The sequence below is a fragment of the Toxorhynchites rutilus genome, chromosome 3, assembly GCF_029784135.1.
Source record: "Toxorhynchites rutilus septentrionalis strain SRP chromosome 3, ASM2978413v1, whole genome shotgun sequence".
NCBI lineage: Eukaryota > Metazoa > Arthropoda > Insecta > Diptera > Culicidae > Toxorhynchites > Toxorhynchites rutilus.
In genome coordinates, this window is record NC_073746.1 from 98,503,825 (window position 1) to 98,525,985 (window position 22,161).

General features: G+C 40.0%; 1 protein-coding gene across 1 annotated transcript; it reads right to left on the reverse strand.

Annotated features, from left to right (window-relative positions):
* Position 1: 1 nt before the first annotated feature.
* On the reverse strand, positions 2–22,089 carry LOC129773338 (zinc finger protein 808-like). Its single transcript, XM_055776937.1, has 6 exons — positions 21,874–22,089; positions 21,667–21,809; positions 20,270–21,612; positions 1,634–1,845; positions 1,436–1,578; positions 2–1,379 (listed from the first exon to the last, which is right to left on the reverse strand). The coding sequence occupies exons 1-6, from the start codon at positions 22,003–22,005 to the stop codon at positions 53–55; spliced, it is 3,300 nt and encodes a 1,099-aa protein (XP_055632912.1). The 5' UTR covers positions 22,006–22,089; the 3' UTR covers positions 2–52.
* Between the last annotated feature and the right edge of the window lie 72 nt (positions 22,090–22,161).

The window sequence follows — 22,161 nt, forward strand, 5'->3', positions numbered from 1 at the left end:
GTTCTTAGCGGATGAAAAATTTCTTTATTGATACGACAGTAAGAATTTTTGTTCAATTGTTTGTATCATGCGATGCCACATGTTTACGCAGGTAGTCCAGTCTTGGGTATCCCTTCCCGCATATATTGCAGATGTGCGGTTTTATACCCTTATGTGCCATAATGTGGCGTTTAAGGTCGTTCGAAAATGGATAACTTCTATCGCATATATTGCACTTGAATGGCCTGTCACCGGTGTGCATCTTCATGTGGGATTTGAGAGATGTATTTCGAGCGAAAGTCGCCGAGCACAGACTACAGTTTAAAGGTCGATAATCCGGATTATGAGTAATATAGTGACATTTCAGGTACGTTGACGTCTTGAACCCTTTGCCACAAACTTCACATTTGAAACGATCCTGTTCTATCGAGTGCAATTTCATATGTTTTCGATACGTTTCCAGTCCGGCGTATGTTTTCGTACAAATCGAACAGACATGAGGTCTTTCTCCTTGGTGACATTGCTCGTGATCGGACAGGGCGCGTTTGTTCCGTAATATTTTCCCACACTGAGCACACTGGTATTCCACGGCACGATTTGGTCTCGATTTGTGTATCAACAATGTCCGCCTCGATTTAAATCTGCGGTGACAGATATCACAAATAAATTTATTTACATTATCGTTTGCGGAAGTTTGGCTTTCTGGAAGATGAATTTCGTCAGCATGTTTTCTCAACAATTCTACAGACTCAAACTGTTGATAACAAGCACAGCATTTCGGAAGCTTCATCTTATCTCTATCGTGGGATTTTTTGTGATTCACTAGTTGAGCTTCTGTGAGGAAATCGTCATTACACTCATCACATTGAAATTTTTTCTCGATGTACATTTCTCGTTGATGAAAGAGTAGAGCTCGCTTCCTAGTATACCGTTTAAAGCAAACCGGGCATTCAAACGGTCTAGCAATAATTATTTGTTCGTCGGTAATTCTTGACTCTATATGAATTTTAGAATGCTGCTCAACCTGCTCTATACTTTCCAATCGAGTCTTACATTTGCAGCATCGTTTGGGAGAAGACGAGGATTCCTCTCTCACATACTCACTAAGCTTCCTCTCGTATACAATTCCGTCCACATCGCTGTCATCCACATTGCTTTCAAGATTTGATTCATTATCATCTTCCCTATCATCCTCTTGCATACAGCCCACGCCGATTTCATCATCGTTCTTAAAATTTAATGAACTTCTACTTTCCTCACGTACTAACTTGTTTGTTGGTTCATCGTTTGATACATACAGACCGCATATAGGTTCTGCATATACACATTCATTTTCCGTCTTGAATTCTGTTTTTAGTTGACTGACATTTGTCGCATTGTTAGATGCATACGATAGTAGTCTGAAAATAAATCTTTTACTATTACCGTCATTATTTATTCTCCAATCGTTTCTCACCGCAAAGCATCTTTACTATCGGTAAGCTGACTTCGAAACAAAGCATCAGATTCCTTGCAACGTGTCACCAAGTTATACGCTACAACTAGATCGAACTTGCAATCTACACAACATTGGAATGGTAGGTCATCGCCTTCACAAACCTACAATCAATAGCATATAATTTATTCGGGTATTTTACACTATAATCTATATTACCTCAACCGTGACACAATAACGTAACATTTCAACCAGTGTTCTCCCATCTACAATTTCATTGAGGGAAATGATTTTTGTGGAACTTTTAGAGCAGATGCGACACAGCTGATCAACAATCTGTAATAGGGACATTGCACTTCCGTTCCTTCCAGGATTGTTTCTGGTATACTTCCAATCCTTCCAAACACATTCAATTTCAACCAAACAAAAGGCTAGACATCAATTGCCATTTCTGTAACTGTAGAAGAAAATCCTATGAAGATCGAATTATCAAAAATGTTTTTGAGAAAAAAAAAAAACAAAACTACCTAATTTTGCAAATTTTATCGAACTGAAAGTATGCATGAGTTTAGCGTCGTGCACAAATTACGTACCGTTAAAAATCCGGAAATGTTTGGTTTTACCCGTTTCACCACTAACTAATATGTAAATGGATGAGAACATATGATACACTTATTCGAGGTATATATAACTACTATGAATAGAATTAATTCAGCATATGTAAACGCTGGTAAATTTCTCACTGGTGAGAAATCATTAAAGTTGGCCGCAGTTCTACTTCGGGTGAATAATTTCACCGATAAAGATAGAGACAACTCATTCTTGTTTTCTTGCACTTATACTCATAGGCAATTGAATGTGTTTGCTGTCAGCAGATGTAAACAACGCTCATTTTGAAATTCAAAATGTTTCTATTAATTTGTTTCTGCCATCGATGGTCTGTTTGTTGCCATGATCAATAAGAGTGAGCAGAAATAATTGAAGAGAGACGAAATCAATTAATTGATCCAAACTTGCCCTTCACTGATGTTTATTCAAGTGGTAGAATGATGCATAATTCAAAATAAATATATGCATATGTAAACTGGTTGTACATTCATCATAACTTCAAATTGCAATTCTTGAATATATTCATTATATAAATTCGCGATAGTGTCAACCATTTACCGATTTCTATAAATCTCATCATGTTTCTTCACATGACTATATCTCTAATAATAACCCACCGTAATAAACATTGAAACATTGAAACAGCTATTGAACAAAAAGTTTGCCGATACATATCGTGGGCGACTCGACATGCTGAGTTGAATCGAAAAATATTTCCCCGTTCATGGTCACATTCGAATGTCCCAAGGCATTCTGAAAATTATTTCGCCGTGAAGCCTGGTTTAGAGTTCCCGTGAAAGTGAACTTGAACAGGTGGTGGAATAGTACGATCATTTCACGGTGGAAATTCAGAATTGTTGTGAAATATTGAATTAATCCACTTTTATCAATATGAATTGTGTTTAAACATGTTTTTCAACTAGAAAATGAAACGTTTCAAGATGTTTTCCTCGCGTTTTATATATGGACTGATGAATTATTAACAAAAAAGTGTTTGTCCGCGTTCACGTTCACGGGAACTCTAAACCTACCTTAAGCCTGGTTTAGAGTTCCCGTGAACGTGAACTTGAACAGGTGGTGGAATAGTACGATAATTTCACGGTGAACTACATTTCGAACAAACAACTCAAAAAATCGTGTTGAATAGAATGTTTTTGTTCACGTTCACGTTCATATTAAAATTTCGGCAGTGAACGTGAAGTAAATAAACATCGAGCTTCAATAAAGTAATTCGGATAAAATATACAGTTGTTCACGAATCAACCCGAAGCAACGAAGTTTTTCAACACGTGCAGAGATCCGATTGAATGAAATTGCGTCCATATCAAAATTTTCATTGCAAACTTGAGAATTGCTAAACATATCCTTTTACAGTTCACGGTGAAATAATTTTCAGAATGCCTTGGGACATTCGAACGTGAACATGAACGGGGAAACATTTTAACGTCTATATTCACGTTCACGTTCACCGAAGTCGGTGAACTATGGTGAGTTCACCAACATCTCGATTCCACGGTGGAAATTGAGAATTGTTGTGAAATATTGGATTAATTCACTTTTATCAATATGAATTGTGTTTAAACAGGTTTTTCAACTAGAAAATTTTTCTTCCTATCGTTTCAAGATGTTTTCCTCGCATTTTATACATGGACTGAAGACTTTTTAACAAACTAGTGTTCGTCCGCGTTCACGTTCACGGGAACTCTAAACCTACCTTTAAACTGTAATAGGATATGTTAAGCAACTCTCTAGTCTTCAGTGAAAATTTCCATATGGATGTAATTTCATTCGATCGGATCTCTGCACGAGTTGATGAAAACTGTCCGCCCCGGGTGATGAAAATTGGAAGCATTCCCATTTCCCTATACATTGTCCATTTGTGTGCTTTCCCGAACAGAGCTGTCAATAACGGGAAACTTATGAAGCCGCTAGAATAGAATCGGAGACGAATGAATCGTAAGATTTAAAATCTGCGTGAACAAAGGAAAAGTACAGGGTTTTCCATTTCGGGCTTCCGAAAGTATACAGCCCTGCGCTGACAACCGTTTGACATAGCTGTCAACAAAAGCGTCATATCGTTAGATGAATTATCGCCATTTTACAATATGGATCGTTTTAGCATCGCACAACGTGTTAATTTTGTTAAATTATACTATAAAAATGATGAAAAACCGGCAAATGTTTTTCGAGCATTACGGACGGATTTTGGTCGTCATGGACGGCCTACAGAGCACACAATCGCTAATGTAGTGCGTAAATTCGAACAAACTGGATCCGTAGCGGATATTGTGAAACCTGTGCATCATCGTAATGTGCGTTCGGCCGGAAATATTGCTGCTGTTGCTGTCAGTCTGGAGGATGACCCGAATGTTTCGATTCCACGGCGTGCTCAGCAATTGGGCTTGTCAAACACATCATTGTGGCGAATTTTGCATTTGGACTTGCACCTACATCCATATAAAGTCCAACTGGTACAAAAATTAGAGCGTGGTGACCATGGAATGCGTCGGGCATACGTCGATTGGATGAACGAACAACAGCAGCAAAATGCTGAATTTTCGCATCAAATTTTCTTCAGCGATGAGGCACATTTCGAGCTCGGTGGCTATGTGAACACCCAAAATTTCCGTATATGGGGCTCAGAAAATCCACACGTGATTGTTGAGAGGCCATTGCATCCGCCAAAAGTCACTGTGCGCATTATGGTCTGGTGGAGTCATCGGGCCGTATTTCTTTGAAAATGAGGACGGCGAGACGATAACTGTGAATGGTGAGTGCTATGGCCACATGTTAACCTTTTTTTTTGCCACATGTGATGACATGTGGTTTCAGAAGGACGGCGCCACGTGCCACACAACACGACCGAACATGGCCATATTGCGAACGAAATTTGAGGGACGCATGATTTCGCGTTTTGGTGATGCCAATTGGCCGTCCAGATCATGCGATTTGAACCCGCTAGACTTTTTTTTTGTGGGGTTATGCGAAAGACCGTGTCTATGCCCACTCTCCACAAACTCTTGAACATTTGAAAGACAACATTCTTGAAGTTATGACCGAGATACCGCCCCATATGTGCCGAAAAGTCATCGAAAATTACCTGTTCCGGATCAAGGTGTGCGAGGAAGCCCTAGGTGGACATTTGAATGATGTTGTATTTCACACATAATGGCATAAACCAAACTTTAATTTGAAATAAAAGTTTCATCGAAATCGAGGCAAGAAAGACTCGTTGCTTCTCGAAATGATTCTACAAAACCACGCAAGCCATTAAACTTTTTGAGGGTCCCGGGAACTTTTTACCAAAGAGTTATTTATGAAATTTCGACGTATTGTAACCGGTAGTTCCAAAATAGAGCGTGTGACTCTGTCACACTTTTTTATAGGACACTTGAAGGACGACCAAAATCTAACTCTCCGCACGATGTTCAGTTTCCCGCACCTTCTAGTCTCTCACTTCATCACTCACTCTCGGCGTATGACAGTTGCCGTTCACCCGAGAAGGTCTTCCATGGATCGGGTAGGGATGAAGGCACTCGCGAGTAGGATCCAACACATAAATACCGAAAAGCTCGGGTTTTCTAAATTAATAAGGTTGATTGTCGACCTCTTGCTCGGCGTGTTACCAGGAGTCAACGGAGTTCTATCCTGACTACACTAGAGAGCAGTTAGTGCGCGCCGTGATTAAATTGGGTAAGTGGTCGAAAGGGCCAAGAGAAGTAAAAAGTGATTTTTACTAACGTCATGCCTGGTTTCTTCCGTAGGTTGACGGTGAGGAAAAGAACCACTTTTGGACGAATGAAAACTGTGTGTTAGTAGGTTTGATATTCGCTTTAAAACTATCTCAAAGTGTGCAACGTACAGTCACACTTTATGTGAGAAAAAGGTAAATCTTTGAATATATTCATATACATATGTAGGATTGTGAAAAAGCGGGAAGATGCGGTCCGTTGCGGTTTCGGGGCACCACAATGTGGCGATTGTGACTAATCATGGCGGTTAGGTCCAACTAAGGGCCTTTTTCTTTGTATTACATACAGTTATTCGCCAGGATCAAAGACGCCATTGTGTTCCTCGGCGCGATCAGGATTGAATAACCAACAATAGAACTGGTGTTGTAGAAAGTCTCCGTGGCTAAGCAATCTGGAAATATACTATACCACATCCATCCAAGGGAAACAGTCGCACCTCCACTCTCAGCAGGCGAGAGAGGTGCGTGTTGTCTGTCGGTGCTCTGCAGATTGAGGAGAGGTTTATTGCACGGTTGGAAGGAAACTGCATGAACCAGAAACAGAATTGAAATCATCGTACCACTCGCACCGCAGATATCACGTCATCGCCACCCACCCTGATCCGTCGCCGTGAGCCACATAAACCTTATAAACTTCATAAAACCGCAAGTAGAAGCATGTGACGTCACATTTAGATTTAAAATAAGTATACAGAAGAACAGTAGAACAGAAGTATACAGAAGGATAGTTAATTTATTCCAAAAGATTATTATATTGTTGTTTGTTGTTCCAAGTAAAGATGTTAAGAATGAGAATAGTTTGAAGCCGTTCATGGTGTTGAAAAATCACTACATTTCACTATTTGTTGCGTTTTTCGGACACGAAAGGTGTCTTCATGCCTCCCTCACTGTGCGGTTCGGCATAGAACAGTTGACCCTGTGGCCTTTGAGCATTAGAAACCTTAATCCGCTCGCAGTTTCAACCTCCTTGTTCGGTTCAGGATTGTTGCCAGATCCTATGTGAATTACATCTGACAGAATAATATGGATAAGTGTGAGTGATGTACCTTTGTTCTTATTTACGACCCTGTAGATCCTAGTTTCCACTGAGCAGTAGGCGAAGGGTTATAGTATTCGCAAATAATATCCGAAAATATAAACCAACAAATTAAAAAAAAAATTGTGTAGTCCTACGTCCTAAGCGGTCGTGTCTCGGATACAACCCCTCGAATTTTTTTTGTTCATTATTTCGTCATACTACATCTTTCATTTCTGTTCTGGGGTGCAAATTCAAAGTCTCGAAAACGAAGGGGTTATGTTCGAAGTACAAGGTTTTGGGCGTTAATGAATGAACGAAGTGGTATTGAATTGACAAATAAAATAAAATAACATTATTCGAGAGATAAAATATATACGAGAGATGCTTTTGACGTAGAACTACGTCTTTCAGGAAGGGTGCCAAATCAGAAAACAGGTCACTTTTTGACGTTGGACTACGTCTAACCGGAAGATGTAGGGGGTAAAATGAAAATCTAGGCACTGAACAAGTAGGAAAAAATGCATGATTTGGAACGCTTATAACTCGAGCATTTCTCAATAGATCGCAAAGGTGTTTGCATCAATTGATAGGAAATATATCTACGCATCTATGATAACGAATAACATTTCATTTTTCTTGAGATAAACAATTGAATAATTATGAAATATCACGGATTGTCCAAATGCACTATGTGCCCATTTTTGATTAAACCATTTTGTGCTCCTCAAATCGCAACGACCAAAACGGGCAACCAGAACAGCAGCGAAATACAATGAAGCACGATTGGAAAGGAAAAAGAAAAAAATGAACGAAACATTGGTCGCAGTCTCACACATGCGTAATTATCGATCCAGCCAGTCAGCTTAAAAATCCCCGCTCCGCTGCGGTAACGATCATTCTCATCGAAACCGTATACCACATTGTTTCGCATCACATCACATCAACAAACCAACACAAGCAGCCATGGCAAAGGAGGAAAAGTGAAGGGAAAGGCAAAATCCCGCTCGAACCGTGTTGGTTTGCAGTTCCCCGTAGGTGTATTCGCCAATTGCTCCGCAAGGGTAGCTAGGCCGAGCGCGTTAGTACCAGTGCACCAGTCCACCTAGTCGGCGTTATATAGTTTCGACCGCCGAAGTGATCGAGTTACCTGGCAAAGCTGCCCGCGACGATAAGAAAACCAGCATTCAGAACATCAAGACAACAACAGGCAGTTGCAGCGAGTGGCGGTGGCAAACGCAATCGCAAAACGGCAGCAGGTCGCAGAAGAAAAACGTTTGTTCTTTATACAAACTGCTTTGGGAGCACATCCAGAACAAGGCGGCATCGAGGGCGTTCGGAATGGTTTTTTGACGTAGAACTACGTCTTTCATTAAGGGTGCCAAATCAGAAAACAGGTCACGTTTTTATGAAATAAAGTTAACGTTAATAACTATTTTTGCCGCGAACGGATTTTGGCGATTTACATACCAAACCAATCGGAAATTCCCTAAGATTTGTTTAATATGCTACACATTAGAATCCCCTGGTTTGTAAATGGTTAATATTCATGAAAACTCTAAGCGTTTCCATTTTCCCATACAATTGTTCTGTCCATTTGTGTGCTTTCCCGAACAGAGCTATCAATAACGAGCAACTTATCGACGATCAAAGAAGGGGAAATCGTAGGATTTGAAGTCTCCGTGAACAAAGGAAAAGTAGAAGAATGAAGGGAAATACTTGCCTAGAGTATAAACAGTGGATCTCGCTGAGGCAAACTTTCATTCGGCATCGGACTGTTGAGCAATCCAGTTCACTTTGCTTTCGCTGCGCTTCGATCTAAGATTGGACCCCACCAGTGGTAATCCAACTTGGATATCGTCGTTTGCTTTTTCTGTTCGTTATTCATTATTCGAATCGTGTGTTTTTCTTTCTGCGTTATAAATTGGACGCTTCGCGTAGTGTGTGATGAGCAAGAAGAAGAGGAAGGCAGGCTCGAGCCATGCAAAAAACGAACGCATTGCCAGGGGCAATAAAATTTCGGGGCAAGCGTCATCTAATGATGCACGCGATGTTGGTGCAGTGAAAAACGCTCGCACTGAACCGAGCCTTCGCGAGTGTGACACCGCATCGAACAACAGCGAAGTAGGCGATTTCGGCGCGTTGGTCGAAAATGTAAACGCCGTTACCCAGGCATCAACCAAAATCAAGCTCCCCCCGCTGGTGGTGAAGGCGGTCGCTCTTATCAAACTCATCAGCGATTTCGCATCGATGGGTGTTACAGCAGAGTGCAAGCTGTGTAGCATAATTCAGTTTTTTTCCATTAACATTGTTTCTTTTTTTGTCATCATAAGGGCTTCGTTGGGTCCTTTGAGAATGCATCAAGGCATTAAACTGACGTTATGGCGAAGCAGGCGTTAAGGTTATGCTCCAAAAAAAATATTTGGGGAATACCAAGCATCTTGAATGTTTTACTGGAATGTTAAAAGTTATTTAGGTTCGCGTGCCAGTCGCAAAACGGCCTTCAACTAGGATTGCATTTGCGCTAATATTGATCATAATGAAACATTGCTACTGTTTTAAAGGTTGTTGATATCAACAAAAAGAGTTTATTTCGCTTGATTAGTCACCAACAAAGTAAATTTCGTTCTGGATTTTTTTATGTGATTAGGTTTCGCTTGCTAGTAGCAAAACTTCCTCCACTTAGTGGTTACAGCTGCGCTTCTCTCGGGCATGAGAAAGTAATGCAACTTTTTTTGAGGCCAGTAATATTAACAGAAGCGTTTTTTTAGAATGGCGCAAAAAAAAAGAGAAGTGTTTATATTCCTAGTAGTTTCAAGCCACCAATGTATGGCTCTGTATGCATGCTATGGCAAACGCTTGTTAGGCGCTTGGTCTACGTTGTACGAACCATGCCTAGAGGTGCGATTCCACTGAGGCAATCCTAAATAACATGTAGCATGATATTTGATACTTGCAAGTATTGTTATTGTTCTTTCCATGCGGTGCAAAAATATATTGATGTAGTTATGAGATGTGGAATAATGGTGCTGGTGCAACATGTATATAATCGACTGTTGCCGAGTCTATGTCAATTGTGAAAAAGGCCACTGGAATAGCATTCGAGGTAAATTTTTAATGCAATGACATGAAATAAATTGCGACATACGATCAGCTAGTGTATTGTTTTACGAGGGCAAGAATGAATCATCAAACAATTATCGTCAACTGATTCTACAATGAAAAAACTATTTCATAGATTATTCTACTAAGCAGTTGGTTCGAAAATTTCACAGCATTCTAGAATAATATCCGAAGCTATAAACAAGCGACTGTTATAAAATAACAGCGTAGTTCTACGTCAACAATGCGGTCGTATCTTGGACACAACCTCCTATAATTTTTTTTCAAAACCACGAGTACTAAGTTTTCAAAATTGGAACCATTCCATAAAACACGGCGCTTTTCAGGGTTATCAAACCTTCAAAAAAACAGGAAGTGGGTTATATCTATGGTATAACCGCAAGGGTGACGTAGGACTATCGTTGATTTAGAGATCATTTGTTTGAAGTTGAATCTAAATCCATCCTGAATGAATGAATAAATAAATATTTGGGTGACTTCAAAAACGAGAGTGTTACTTTGAAGACTCAAGGTTTTATGCATCCAATATTGGATACAAAAAACCTTGTTCTGAAGAATAATCTTCAGAAGCTTTCCTGTTAACTGCACTTGATTGACAAATCACAAAACCAAATGTATGTGGTCGCAGTATTATATGGATAGAAAACATTAAAATAAACTCGCTTGAATGTAATTTTCAATTCCAAGGGGAACTGGCAGATTATTTTTCAGCAACGATCATTTCTTTCCAAGTTTCCTCTCGATAACCAGCTAACGAAAAGAGTTGCGCGCGTGTATGTGTGTGTGTGTGGCGGCTGCTTCTATGTCTTCCCGAGGAACCGTATTTCGATGCTGATACTCTCTTGGTCACCTTCTCTTCTCCTTCTGATCGATCGGCTTTTCTGCGCTCCCTCACAGTTAAAACAAACTGATTGCATTTCAGGTCAGGTCAAGCCAGGTAATGAATACCTCGATCCCTCGCCGTTCCACTCGTTCAGTAACGATGTTGTCTTGTCGATGTCCTCAGGCGTCGTGCACAAATTACGTAACGCAAAAATCCGGATTTTCAACCGCCCCCCCCCCTTTCGTAACGCAATTTCCTATCTCTAATAAACAGAAAGTAACGCAACATCTAACCCCTCCCCCCTTATCGCGTTACGTAATTTGTGCACGACGCCTCACGAAAAATGAATGGGTTTCACCACCAGAATATCATTTCAGTATGCTTTTCGTGCGTGATTGAATCGAGAGAAGGTGTGGTTTACGATGGCAATTTGGAAGGCAAACTAGAGGAGAATGAACTCTCTGAGTATGAAAATTTCGGCGACTGAGCAATAATCGATTGAAAATTATATAATTTTGGCGATACGAAACATTTTCCGTTTTTCATGTTATGCATCCATTATTGGATACGAAAATATCCTACTGATGGGAAAGAATAATCTTCAGAAGCTTTCCAGCTAATTACACTTGATTGAAAAATTACGAAATCAAATGTATTTGGTCGCTGTGTTCGCCATATAATTAGAAAACATTAAAATAAACTCTTTCGCATGGATGTATTCTTCAATTCCCAGGGAACTGGCAGATTATTTTTCAGCAACGATTAGATCTTTCCGGAATTTTCTCGATGCTGTATGGCATCCAAACGAAAATTCTCGTTTCAGTTTGGCCTGCAAAAAACTTTTCTGAACTCTAATCCATCAAATTTGGAGCCCTGAAAAGGGCCGTTGATTATATGCTAAGCTAATATAGCACCCTCTCCTTGGATTCGACGGGCCAGCTGAATATCCTTGGGCATGATGTGACGCGTTTTACGTGGATAGCACACAAATTTGTATCTTCGAATAAGCTTCCTGCAGCGTCATAACCGCGGAACTTTGGAAGCGCAAGTCGGTTTTGAAGTCCTGAGCAATTCCACGATCCAAAAGCTACAAAGGTAGCTTGCGGATCAGCAATTCGGTCAACTTCCGATAGCGATGAATTTCACGCAAAGTTCCCGGTCGATAGCGATGTGGCTTCTTCACCTATCCTGCGGCTGGTGCGCTTATCCGAGCTGCTTTCGTGTGCCTTACCACTGAAAGACTAACCTGCTATCTGCTTGGTCCCAAACAAACGAGTCGTCACGGTGCGAGAGTAGAGTAAGAAATGAACGAAAGCAAAGGAAGCGTCATTTTATAACCTGTTTTCGAAGCTATCATTAAGCTATTGAAACAATTTTCCGACTCAATAAATAGCAATCATATAACTCTTGGACATTTTATCTTTTGTATGAAATGATTATCACTGTTCCGTTGATCCGAAGCAGAATGAATGACGCTTAAAGAAGGAATGGATTTTTTTCTTGGAATTTACTCAGCAAAAATAATGCCCTTTCCCAACACTTAAAAACGACAAACGGTAAACAGTTTCATCAAAGTGATTTCTTCGATATGGGGATATATTCACTACATCATGTCATGTATTTCATATTCTTCACTATCAAATCCATATCCATGGCAACTATCGGTATCGAATTATCATCGACACCACGATTTTCGCTAAATGCTCCTTTCAGTACGGCCTGTAAAAAACTTTTCTGAACTCTAATCCATCAAATTTGAAGCCCTGAAAAGGGCTGTTGATTATATGCTAAGCTAATATAGCACGCTCTCCTCGGATACGATGGGCCAGCTGGATCCTTGGGCATGATGTGACGCGTTTTGCATGGATAGCACACAAATTGGTATCTTCGAATAAGCCTCCTGCAGCGTCATAACCGCGGAACTTTGGAAGCGCAAGTCGGTTTTGAAGTCCTGAGCAATTCCACGATCCAAATGCTGCAAAGGTAGCTTGCGGATCAGCAATTCGGTCGACTTCTGATAGCGACGAATTTCATGCGAAGTTCCCGGTCGATAGCGATGTGGCTTCTTCACGCTTCCTGCGGCTGGTGCGCTTATCCGAGCTGCTTTCGTAGTGCCTTACCGCCGAAGGACTAACGAGCTGTCTGCTTAGTCCCGATGAAACTAGAGTAAGTAAGTAAGAGTAGAGTAAGAAATGAACGAAAGCAAGGGAAGTGTCATTTTATAAAACATAAAAGAATCGAATGTAAACCCCACCCTCTTTATTATATAAGCTTACTGTATACTCACGAATATAATAAGGGTGGGATTTAGATTCTATACTTTCATGGTTTATAAAATGACGCTTCCTTTGCTTTCGTTCATTTCTTACTCTACTCTCGCACCGTGAGGACTCGAGCTCGTTAGTCTTTCGCAGACAGCTCGTTAGTCATTCGGTGGTAAGGCACACGAAGTCAGCTCGGATTAGCGCACCAGTAGCAGGATAGGTGGAGAAGCCACATCGCTATCGACCGGGAACTTTGCGTTAAATTCGTCGCTATCAGAAGTCGACCGAATTGCTGATCCGCAAGCTACCTTTGCAGCATTTGGATCGTGGAATTGCTCAGGACTTCAAAACCGACTTGCGCTTCCAAAGTTCCGCGGCTATGACGCTGCAGGAGGCTTATTCGAAGATACCAATTTGTGTGCTATCCATGCAAAACGCGTCACATCATGCCCAAGGACATCCAGCTGGCCCATCGTATCCGAGGATAGCGTGCTATATTAGCTTAGCATATAATCAACGGCCCTTTTCAGAGCTCCAAATTTGATGGATTAGAGTACAGAAAAGTTTTTTACAGGCCGAACTGAAAGGAGCATTTAGCGAAAATCGTGGTTTCGATAATAATTCGTTACCGATAGGTGCCATGGATATGGATTTCTTAATGAAGAATATGAAATACATGACATGATGTAGTGAATATATCCGAAGTAATCACTTTGGTGAAACTGCATTATAAAATTATTTGTGTACGAATGCCGCAATCGATAGTCGACTCTAATTTGCGCTGGGTAATTTCCTCGGAGGACTCGATTCCTCCTTTGAACATTAATAATCTCTTTCTGGCAAAACGATGTGGTATGAATCACATTATTTGAATGATAGAATGAAGAAGTTTTCTGCCAATTTCCTTCAACCTCCAAACGTATCTTTCTCCCGTTTGTCGTTTTCGCGTTCGCTAATCCTTTCTCACAACACCCATTTCTCGTTTGAGAAATTGTTGAGTAAACATTGTTTGCCAGTGCGCGTAGAGCGGGAATTCCTAAAGATTCATTGCACCTCTAATAAATTGCCGAAAGACGTGGTCTTACATTGATCGCACTTGATTGAAAAAATCCAAAACAAAATGTATTTGGTCGCAGCGTTATATGAGTAGAAAGCAAATAATCGCTCGAAAATGACTTGATTTTCGCGATGTGAAACATTTTCCGTTTTTCATGTTATGCATCCAATATTGGATACGAAAATTTCCACTGATGGGGAAAAAAAATATTCAGAAGCTTTCCTGTTAATTGCGATTGATTGAAAAATAACAAAACCAAATGTATTTGGTTGCAGTGTTATATGGATAGAAAACATTAAAATAAACTCTTTCGCGTGAATGTATTTTTCAATTCCCAGGGGAACTGGCAGATTATTTTTCAGCAACGATGATAGCAACGAGAATTCCGCGCGTGTATGTGTGTGTGTGTGTGTGTGTGGCGGCTGCTCCGATGTTTCAAGCGGAACCGTGGCATCACTCCTCCTGATGGATTCCCTTTTGGCCTTAGGTGCACAAACAGGCTCTTGGTGACACCGTTCATCAGCGTTTTCATGATAAACGAAATTAGCTCCACAACAACAGCGACAACATGCTCCAATCGCTGTTCAATCATAACTGAGTGGGTTTACGAGCGGCGCTCGCTTATATACCGATTGGTGATTTCAATAGCCTGTTTTGAAAGCAATTTTAAGACTATTGAAACAAGTTTTTGGATGAAAAAGTAACAAGTATATGACGCGTAGACATTTTATCTTTCAAATGAAGTGTTTACAATACCATTTCGTTCAGTTGTTTAAGAACTATTAACGCTCAAAATCTCGGTCTCCAGCGTAACGCTTTCATTCTCGAAACTTTGGTTTTACACCCCGGTATAGAAATGAAAGACGTAGTCCTACGTCAAAAAAAATTACGAAGTACAGTTCAATGCATTCTAAAATAATATCCAAAATAATAATGAAACACAAATTGATTTACTCATAATTTGTTTGCCAGGATATGAGGAGTATGTTGATTTGGCAGTTGTTCTGAGCTTATTAATGGTTGAAAACTTTCCCGATTATTCGATTTTCACCAATTCTTAAATTGCTTCCAGATTGAAAGTACAGTAATTTACTTTTAGTTCGACATTTAGCTAATTGGACGGACTTGTAATGCGACATATTTAGTTGGACATTTTTATAAACATAGAGTTCGGGGTCCAAATTATGACCCCACATTGAAAGTCGACACTGTACCACTGTCATCGTAAATGTTCAATTACAGGTTAAAACCATCGGTCGTTTTCATCGGGAATTACAAGAACGGTCAAAATCGTCTAAATGGGGTCTGAAATTTTTGAGATAATTCAAGCTCGACACATGTCATGAGTAACTGAACTGGCAACTACGAAGTTTTGGAAAGGCAAGTTTTGTTAGAGATACCAAGACTCAGTAGACATTTGAAGGTCGCTGAAATTAATTATAATGTTAATAAGATTACATTGGATGTGTTACAATTCGTCATGAAATGGGACTTCCAAGAATCGATTCCAAATCTTACAGAGAATTTGAAGCTGTTTCTAACCGTGTACGTTTCTGTGGTTCTCTTGTGGAGAGGCTTATCAGAGTTGGAATCAATTAAAAATTTGCGGTCAACGATGGGCAGGCATGTTTGACACGTTGAGTCCTGTACCGTTATTGCTACGCATTCCATTGAGCCCGAAACAAGAGAGCGAAAGCGCACAGGAAGCACTTGTACAATATCAATGTTGGTCTCAGCTCCTAAAGATATTTATTTGATCAGATTTATTGGAGTCACATTTCGACATTCACAAATAAACCATATTTTGATTATTTTCTTATCTTGTAACTGTCAGTCCCAGTGACCAACGCGTGAAGACTTTGTGATTTCCTGTTCGTTTCATCTGATATTATAATAAATACGTTTCTTGTTTATATAAGTTTGATTTTTCATTCGAAAACAAAAACTATGTATTATGTCGGGATGACACCCTAGTATCCCGCCCCGGGTGTCACCCGGTCACGCTACGCCACTGACTCCTGGTCAGATGTCGTGGAACTGCGACGCGCAACCGAAATTAGAGATGGGCAAACCGTTCACGAACGGTGCGAAAGAACTAGTTCGCCGAGAAGAGTGAACGAACGTCGTTCTTTTTCAATGAACGTTAGTTCTCCCCACGAACTGATTGCGAGTGAACGGTTTGTGAACGAACTGATTCCGAAAGAACAGTTTGCGAGTGAACTGTTGGAGAGCGAACTGTTTGCGAGTGAACTGTATGGGAAAGAACTGATTGAGAGTGAACTGTTTGAGAACGAACTGTTTGCGAACGAACGAGTGCAGCTGGACTGATTTGCGCTGGACGGAATGGATAAATATAACGAAAACGCTTCTAAGGGTGGGTTTAGACTAGGGATATATTCATGTGAAGAAATATGATGAGATTTATAGAAATCGCATCAACCGTTTACACTAGCGTGAACTTCTATAATGAATATATTCATATCTTCGGTGAATTTATTCACCTGAAGTCGAACTGCATCCAGCTTTAGTGATTTCTCACCAGTGAGAAATTCACAAGCGTTTACATATGCTGAATTTATTCATGTTATATATACCTCGAATAAGTGTATCATATTTATTCTCACCCGTTTACACCTATTTTCACGTGAATAAATCCATCTATAGGTATAGATCTCCCTAATGTAAACCAGCCATAAGAAACATAAAGCGATATTGTCATTTATGAGCAAATTGCATGTAACGCAGGGTTTACTTATTATCAGGTATACTCAATTTCAGGTTAAAAATTAAATTAAATTTTCGTAGTATTAAAGGGAAAACTATATAGTTTTCCCTTTAAAACTACGAAAAAAAAAATCAATTTCATGTATTCTTTCAATTCCGCGTAACATGCATATACTTCCTAATTATCAAAAAAAACTTGGGGGAAGCTGGGGCGATTCTTGAATTGGGTAAACATAGAACGGGCAAGTTGAGAAAAAAGTCTTTCGTTGCTTTCAATCCATTGTTTGGCCTATTGCGTGTACGTGTTATCGTGATTGTTTTTATGATTGATTGTTAGTAAAAATCGCCGCTCATTTTTTTCTCTGTATGAGCATTATGAAATATGATCTTACATGGAACCTGTGTGTTGTCTAAACAGAAAATATGAAAAATTGCGCATACTTTGTGCGCATCAAATTATTACCTACTACTACTAAAATATCAAAATAGAGTACTTACCTGAACGGGAGAGATCTTGGCTGGTGATGAGAGAGGCAATAGTGAGGGATAAAGATAGAAGGGATTACGAGGAGTACAGTGATACGCGAAGGTTGTGAATTAAAGAGTGGTGTAATAAAAGAGTTAATTACGGAGTTATAATTGATTAATTAATTTTTAATTTGAGTGTCCGAACGAGTCGATACAATTACATATACTTTTGTCGGCCGATTAATATATTTTCACATACAGTTTGCTACTTTTAAAGAAGAAGCAGCTTATCTTTCCCTACTAAATTTCAAAAATATAAATCCCATATGTACACTATCCAATCCAACGATATCAATTAATAGCTGTCTATTGGTCCAGCTAACATTTTGTTGTTCTTAATACCGCTGAACGAAAGAGCGAAAGAACGGTTCTAAAGAACTGATTCACTTAGATGAACGGTTAGCGACTGAACCGTTCATCAAAGTGAACTGTTTAGCCCATCTCTAACCGAAATAGAGTAGTTCCCAATTGGATAATGTCAATGCAAATATAATGTTTTATTCAAGGAGCTGGAATTGACAGGTGGTTCGTTTTCGACAGTATGATGATAAGACATGGAAGATGCGAGAGGGGATAAAAAATGACAGCGACTATTTTTGTTTATAAACAAAGCAGGTCTAATTTTTATGCTACATAGCGGTCCACACCAACATACATACGCTGGGCCGGTTTCAAACGAACTAGCTGTTGTGTCTCACAACCCGCACGATCAGGTGAGTCTCCAGCTAAAGCAGCAGTCGCCGGGAAACGATATGCATGGATATCCACAGCGTATCGCTATCACTCAATCCTAATGGGTCGCCAACGGCTAATTCCACCAAAGCGAATGGAACTTCGAGCAGTACGGCATAAGCCCGCCGGTAGTGACCCTTTCATATACCCACTAGCAAAGCTCCCACAATCGCTGAATTGCCAATCCCAGCAGCAACAGCAACAACCCTCACGTTCCTTAAAACAGCAATGCAGACAACAACTTGCAGCAGTCACCGAAACACAACAATGATGCCAACAGCGTAAACAAAACCAACGTTTATGTGCAGCAAACACATAGCGGTATGCACTCATCATTGCATGCCATTTGTTATCCTCTTTCTCGGAAAACTCTAGCCGTTCGTTTGGTCGCTGTCAATTCGAACTCAAGTAATGGCTGAACAGCAGTTCTGACATAACGTTCCACCTTATTATACCGCCTTGGTTTTATTGATTAAAAATGTGGGTACTCTGTCAAATGCTTTTGCGATAAAAAGAGCTGCCATAAAAAAATTTATAGGAGGTTGTGTTCAAGACACGATCGCATTGTTGACGTAGAACTACGCTGTAGTTTAATTCGAGTCGCTTGTTTATAAGTGCGGATTTTATTTTATAATGCTACGAAAATTTTGAAATAACCATTCTACCAGTTTGGTCGCCCTAAAAATTGCTACTGGCAAGCGAAACCAAATTACTGACAAAATAGAACATTTATTTTCTTGGTGAGCTGACGATAGCCTAGCTTGATGATTCCCCACACAAATGTGTAGCTCAGAACCTTAATGCAATGGTGTCAGTTTAATGCAATGATTGCAATGCCAGAGACATCAGTGAGTGAGTAATTTGGTCGCGTCCACTGCTCAATCCGAAACGAAGACATGTGATGACGCAAAACAAGGAAGAACAAGCGATATTCATTGTTTTGAATACAGAACGATACTGAAAGTTTGCCTTCCTTCCTTTCTTGAGACTTTAAACTTCTTCAGTTCATTCGTCTCTAACCTTCAAAAAGGCCCTTGGAAAAAAATATAAAGGGTTGGGGAAAAAGAAATGTCGTATTTCTGATCGAAATTTGACGCTCTATTTAACATACTTAAAATTATCCAATTTAAGTCAAATATGCGCCGTTTTGTTCGCAAACTTGTTGACATTTAGAAGGCAACTTCATTATCTACACCGTCCCCCTTCCTCCTCTCTTATAAAACCCCTCCTCTTTATTTGCAAAAAACTCAGACAGCCAGTTTTCGCAAGCCCCTTTTGAGGCCAATTTAGTATCACCAAAAGCGTTTTGCATGGACCGAAGAGACGATAATTACTTAGCCAGATCCGGACTATACGGTGGGTGCAATAGGACATCCCATCCGAGCTCCCGTAGCTTCTGGCGGGTCATCAAAGATGTGTGAGGCCGAGCGTTGTCCTTGTTGGAAACAACACCATTCCTATTGATCATTTCTGGCCGCTTCTGGTCAATCGTCTGCTTCAAACGGTCAAGCTGATCACAGTAGAGAACCGAGTTGAGGGTCTGGCCATAGTTGAGCAGCTCATAGTTGATGATTCCCTTCCAATCCCACCAAACACACAGCAAAACCTTCCTGGTCGTCAATCCGGGTTAGGCGATGGTTTGGGTCGGCTCACCGCACTTCGTCCACGACTTTTTTCGCTTTAGTTTGTCGTACGTGATCCACTTTTCATCACCAGTCACCATCTTCTTCAAAAATGGGGGTCGAGTTCGTTCCTTTTCAGCAGTGCATCGCTGGCGTTGATTCGGTCTAAAAGATTTTTTTGCGTTAACTCGTGTGGTTCCTATACATCCAGCTTTTTTTGGAATCCAATCTTCTGCAAATGGTTCCAAACGGTTTTATGGTTTATACCCAGTACCTGGCCAATCGAGCGAGTGCTCACATGCCGGTCTACTTGGATGATTTCAACGGTTTTATCGGTTTCCACGACGATTGGCCTACCAGTACGGGGTGTATCTTCGACAGCCCCTACACCAGAACTAAATCGATCAAACCAATAGAAATTTTCCACTGTAATAAATGAGATTTATAATCAATTTGAGTAGCAGTATTTTCAGATTTTTTTTGTATTCGTTCGAAAACAAGAATAAGGGTGATAGTAAAATGTAAAAATATTAAACTAACAATAATAGATCATTATAATATAGAAAAATCGCTTTATTGACATGACCATTATTAATTATTGTTCAACTGTTTACACCATGCGAAGCCAAATGTCTACGCAGATAGTCCGGTCTTGGGTATCCCCTCCCGCATATATTGCAGATATAAGGTTTTATACCCTTATGCGCCATAATGTGCCGTTTCAGGTCGCTCGAAAATGGATAACTTGCATCGCATATATCGCACTTGTATGGCCTGTCGCCGGTGTGCATCTTCATGTGGGATTTGAGAGATATTTTTCGAGTGAAAGTCGCTGAGCAAAGACTGCAACTTATGGGTCGGTAATCCGGATTGTGCGTTATATAGTGATTTTTCAGGTAATATTTCAACTTGAACCCTTTGTTACAAATTTCGCATTTGAAACGATCTTCCTTCGAATGCACTTTCATATGTCTTTGAAGAGCTTCCTTTCCGGCGAATGCTTTCGTACAAATCGAACAGACGTAAGGTCTTTCATTCCCGTGGTGAAAACGCTCGTGATCGGACAGGGCGCGTTTGTACCGCAATATTTTCCCACATTGAGCACACTGGTATTCCACGCCACGATTTGGCTTCGATTTGTGTGTCAACAATGTCCGTTTCGTTTTAAATCTACGGTGACAGATGTCACAACTAAATTTATTTTCATGGTCGTTTGTTGAAGTTTGGCTCTCTGGAAGATGAATTTCGTCAGCATGTTTTCTCAACAAATCTACAGACTCAAACTGTTGATAACAAGCACAGCATTTCGGAAGCTTAATCTTATTGCCTATATTATCTTTATCGTGGGATTTTTTGTGATTCACTAGCTGAGCTTCTGTGAGAAAATCGTCATCACACTCATCACATTGAAATTTTTTCTCGATGTACATTTCTCGTTGATGATGGAGTAGATCTCGCTTTCTAGTATACCGTTTAAAGCAAACTGGACATTCAAACGGTCTAGCTTTAGTTATTTGCTCGTCGGTAATTTTTGATTCTATATGTATTTTAGAATGTTGCTCAACTTGCTCTGTATTTTCCAACCGCGTCTTACATTTGCAGCATCGTTTGGGAGAAGACGAGGATTCCGCTTTCACATACTCACTATGCTTCCTCTCGTTTACAATTTCATCCGCATCGCTATCATCTGCAGTGCTCTCTGGATTTGTTTCATTACCATCTTCCCTAGTATTCTCTTGTATGTATCCTCCGCCGATTTTATTATCGTGGTTGGCGTCATCAACGTTATTAAAACTTTCGCTTTCATTACGTAGTAAAATGTTCGGTTGTTCATCGTTTGATACATACAGATCGCATATCGGTTCTGCAAATACACATTCATTTTCTGTCTTGAATTCTGCTTTAAATTGATTGGAATTTGTCGCATTGTTAATTTCATGTGATAGTAGTCTGTAAAAAAATATTATTACTATCCTCATTATTTATTTTTCAGTTGATTCTCACAGTATGGCATCTTTACTATCGGTAAGCTGACTTCGAAACAAAATATCAGATTCCTTGCAACGTATCACCAAGTGATATGCTACAATAAGATCAAATTTGCAATCTAAACAACAGTGGAATGGTAGGTTATCGCCTTCAAAAACCTACAATTCGGCGAAATTCAAAAACATAATTAATTCGGGCGTATTTTACTGAAATTCATATTACCTCTATTGTGACACAGTTAAGTAACATTTCAGTTAGTGTTCTACCATTTACGATTTCATTAAGGGAAATGAGATTTGTAGAGCTTTTAGAGCAGATGCGACAAAGCTGATCGACGATCTGTGATAGGGACATTGCTCTTCCGTTCCTTCCAGGATTATTTTTGGTATACTCGGTATACTTCCAATCCTTCCAAAACACAGTCAAACTCAACCTACCAGAACGTATCTGTCAAAACAAATGTTTTGTTCAAGGAGTTGAAATCAGGGATGCCAGGTGATTTTTTCAAAT

Bases quoted from the DNA above. Each gene is read 5' to 3' on its own strand.
- LOC129773338 (XM_055776937.1), bottom strand. From the start codon at position 22,005: ATGTCCCTATCACAGATCGTCGATCAGCTTTGTCGCATCTGCTCTAAA. The intron at 21,613-21,666 runs GTGAGAATCAAC...ATTTTTTTACAG, and splicing joins GATAGTAAAGATGCCATACT to ACTACTATCACATGAAATTA. The intron at 1,579-1,633 runs GTAATATAGATT...TATTGATTGTAG, and splicing joins GTTATTGTGTCACGGTTGAG to GTTTGTGAAGGCGATGACCT.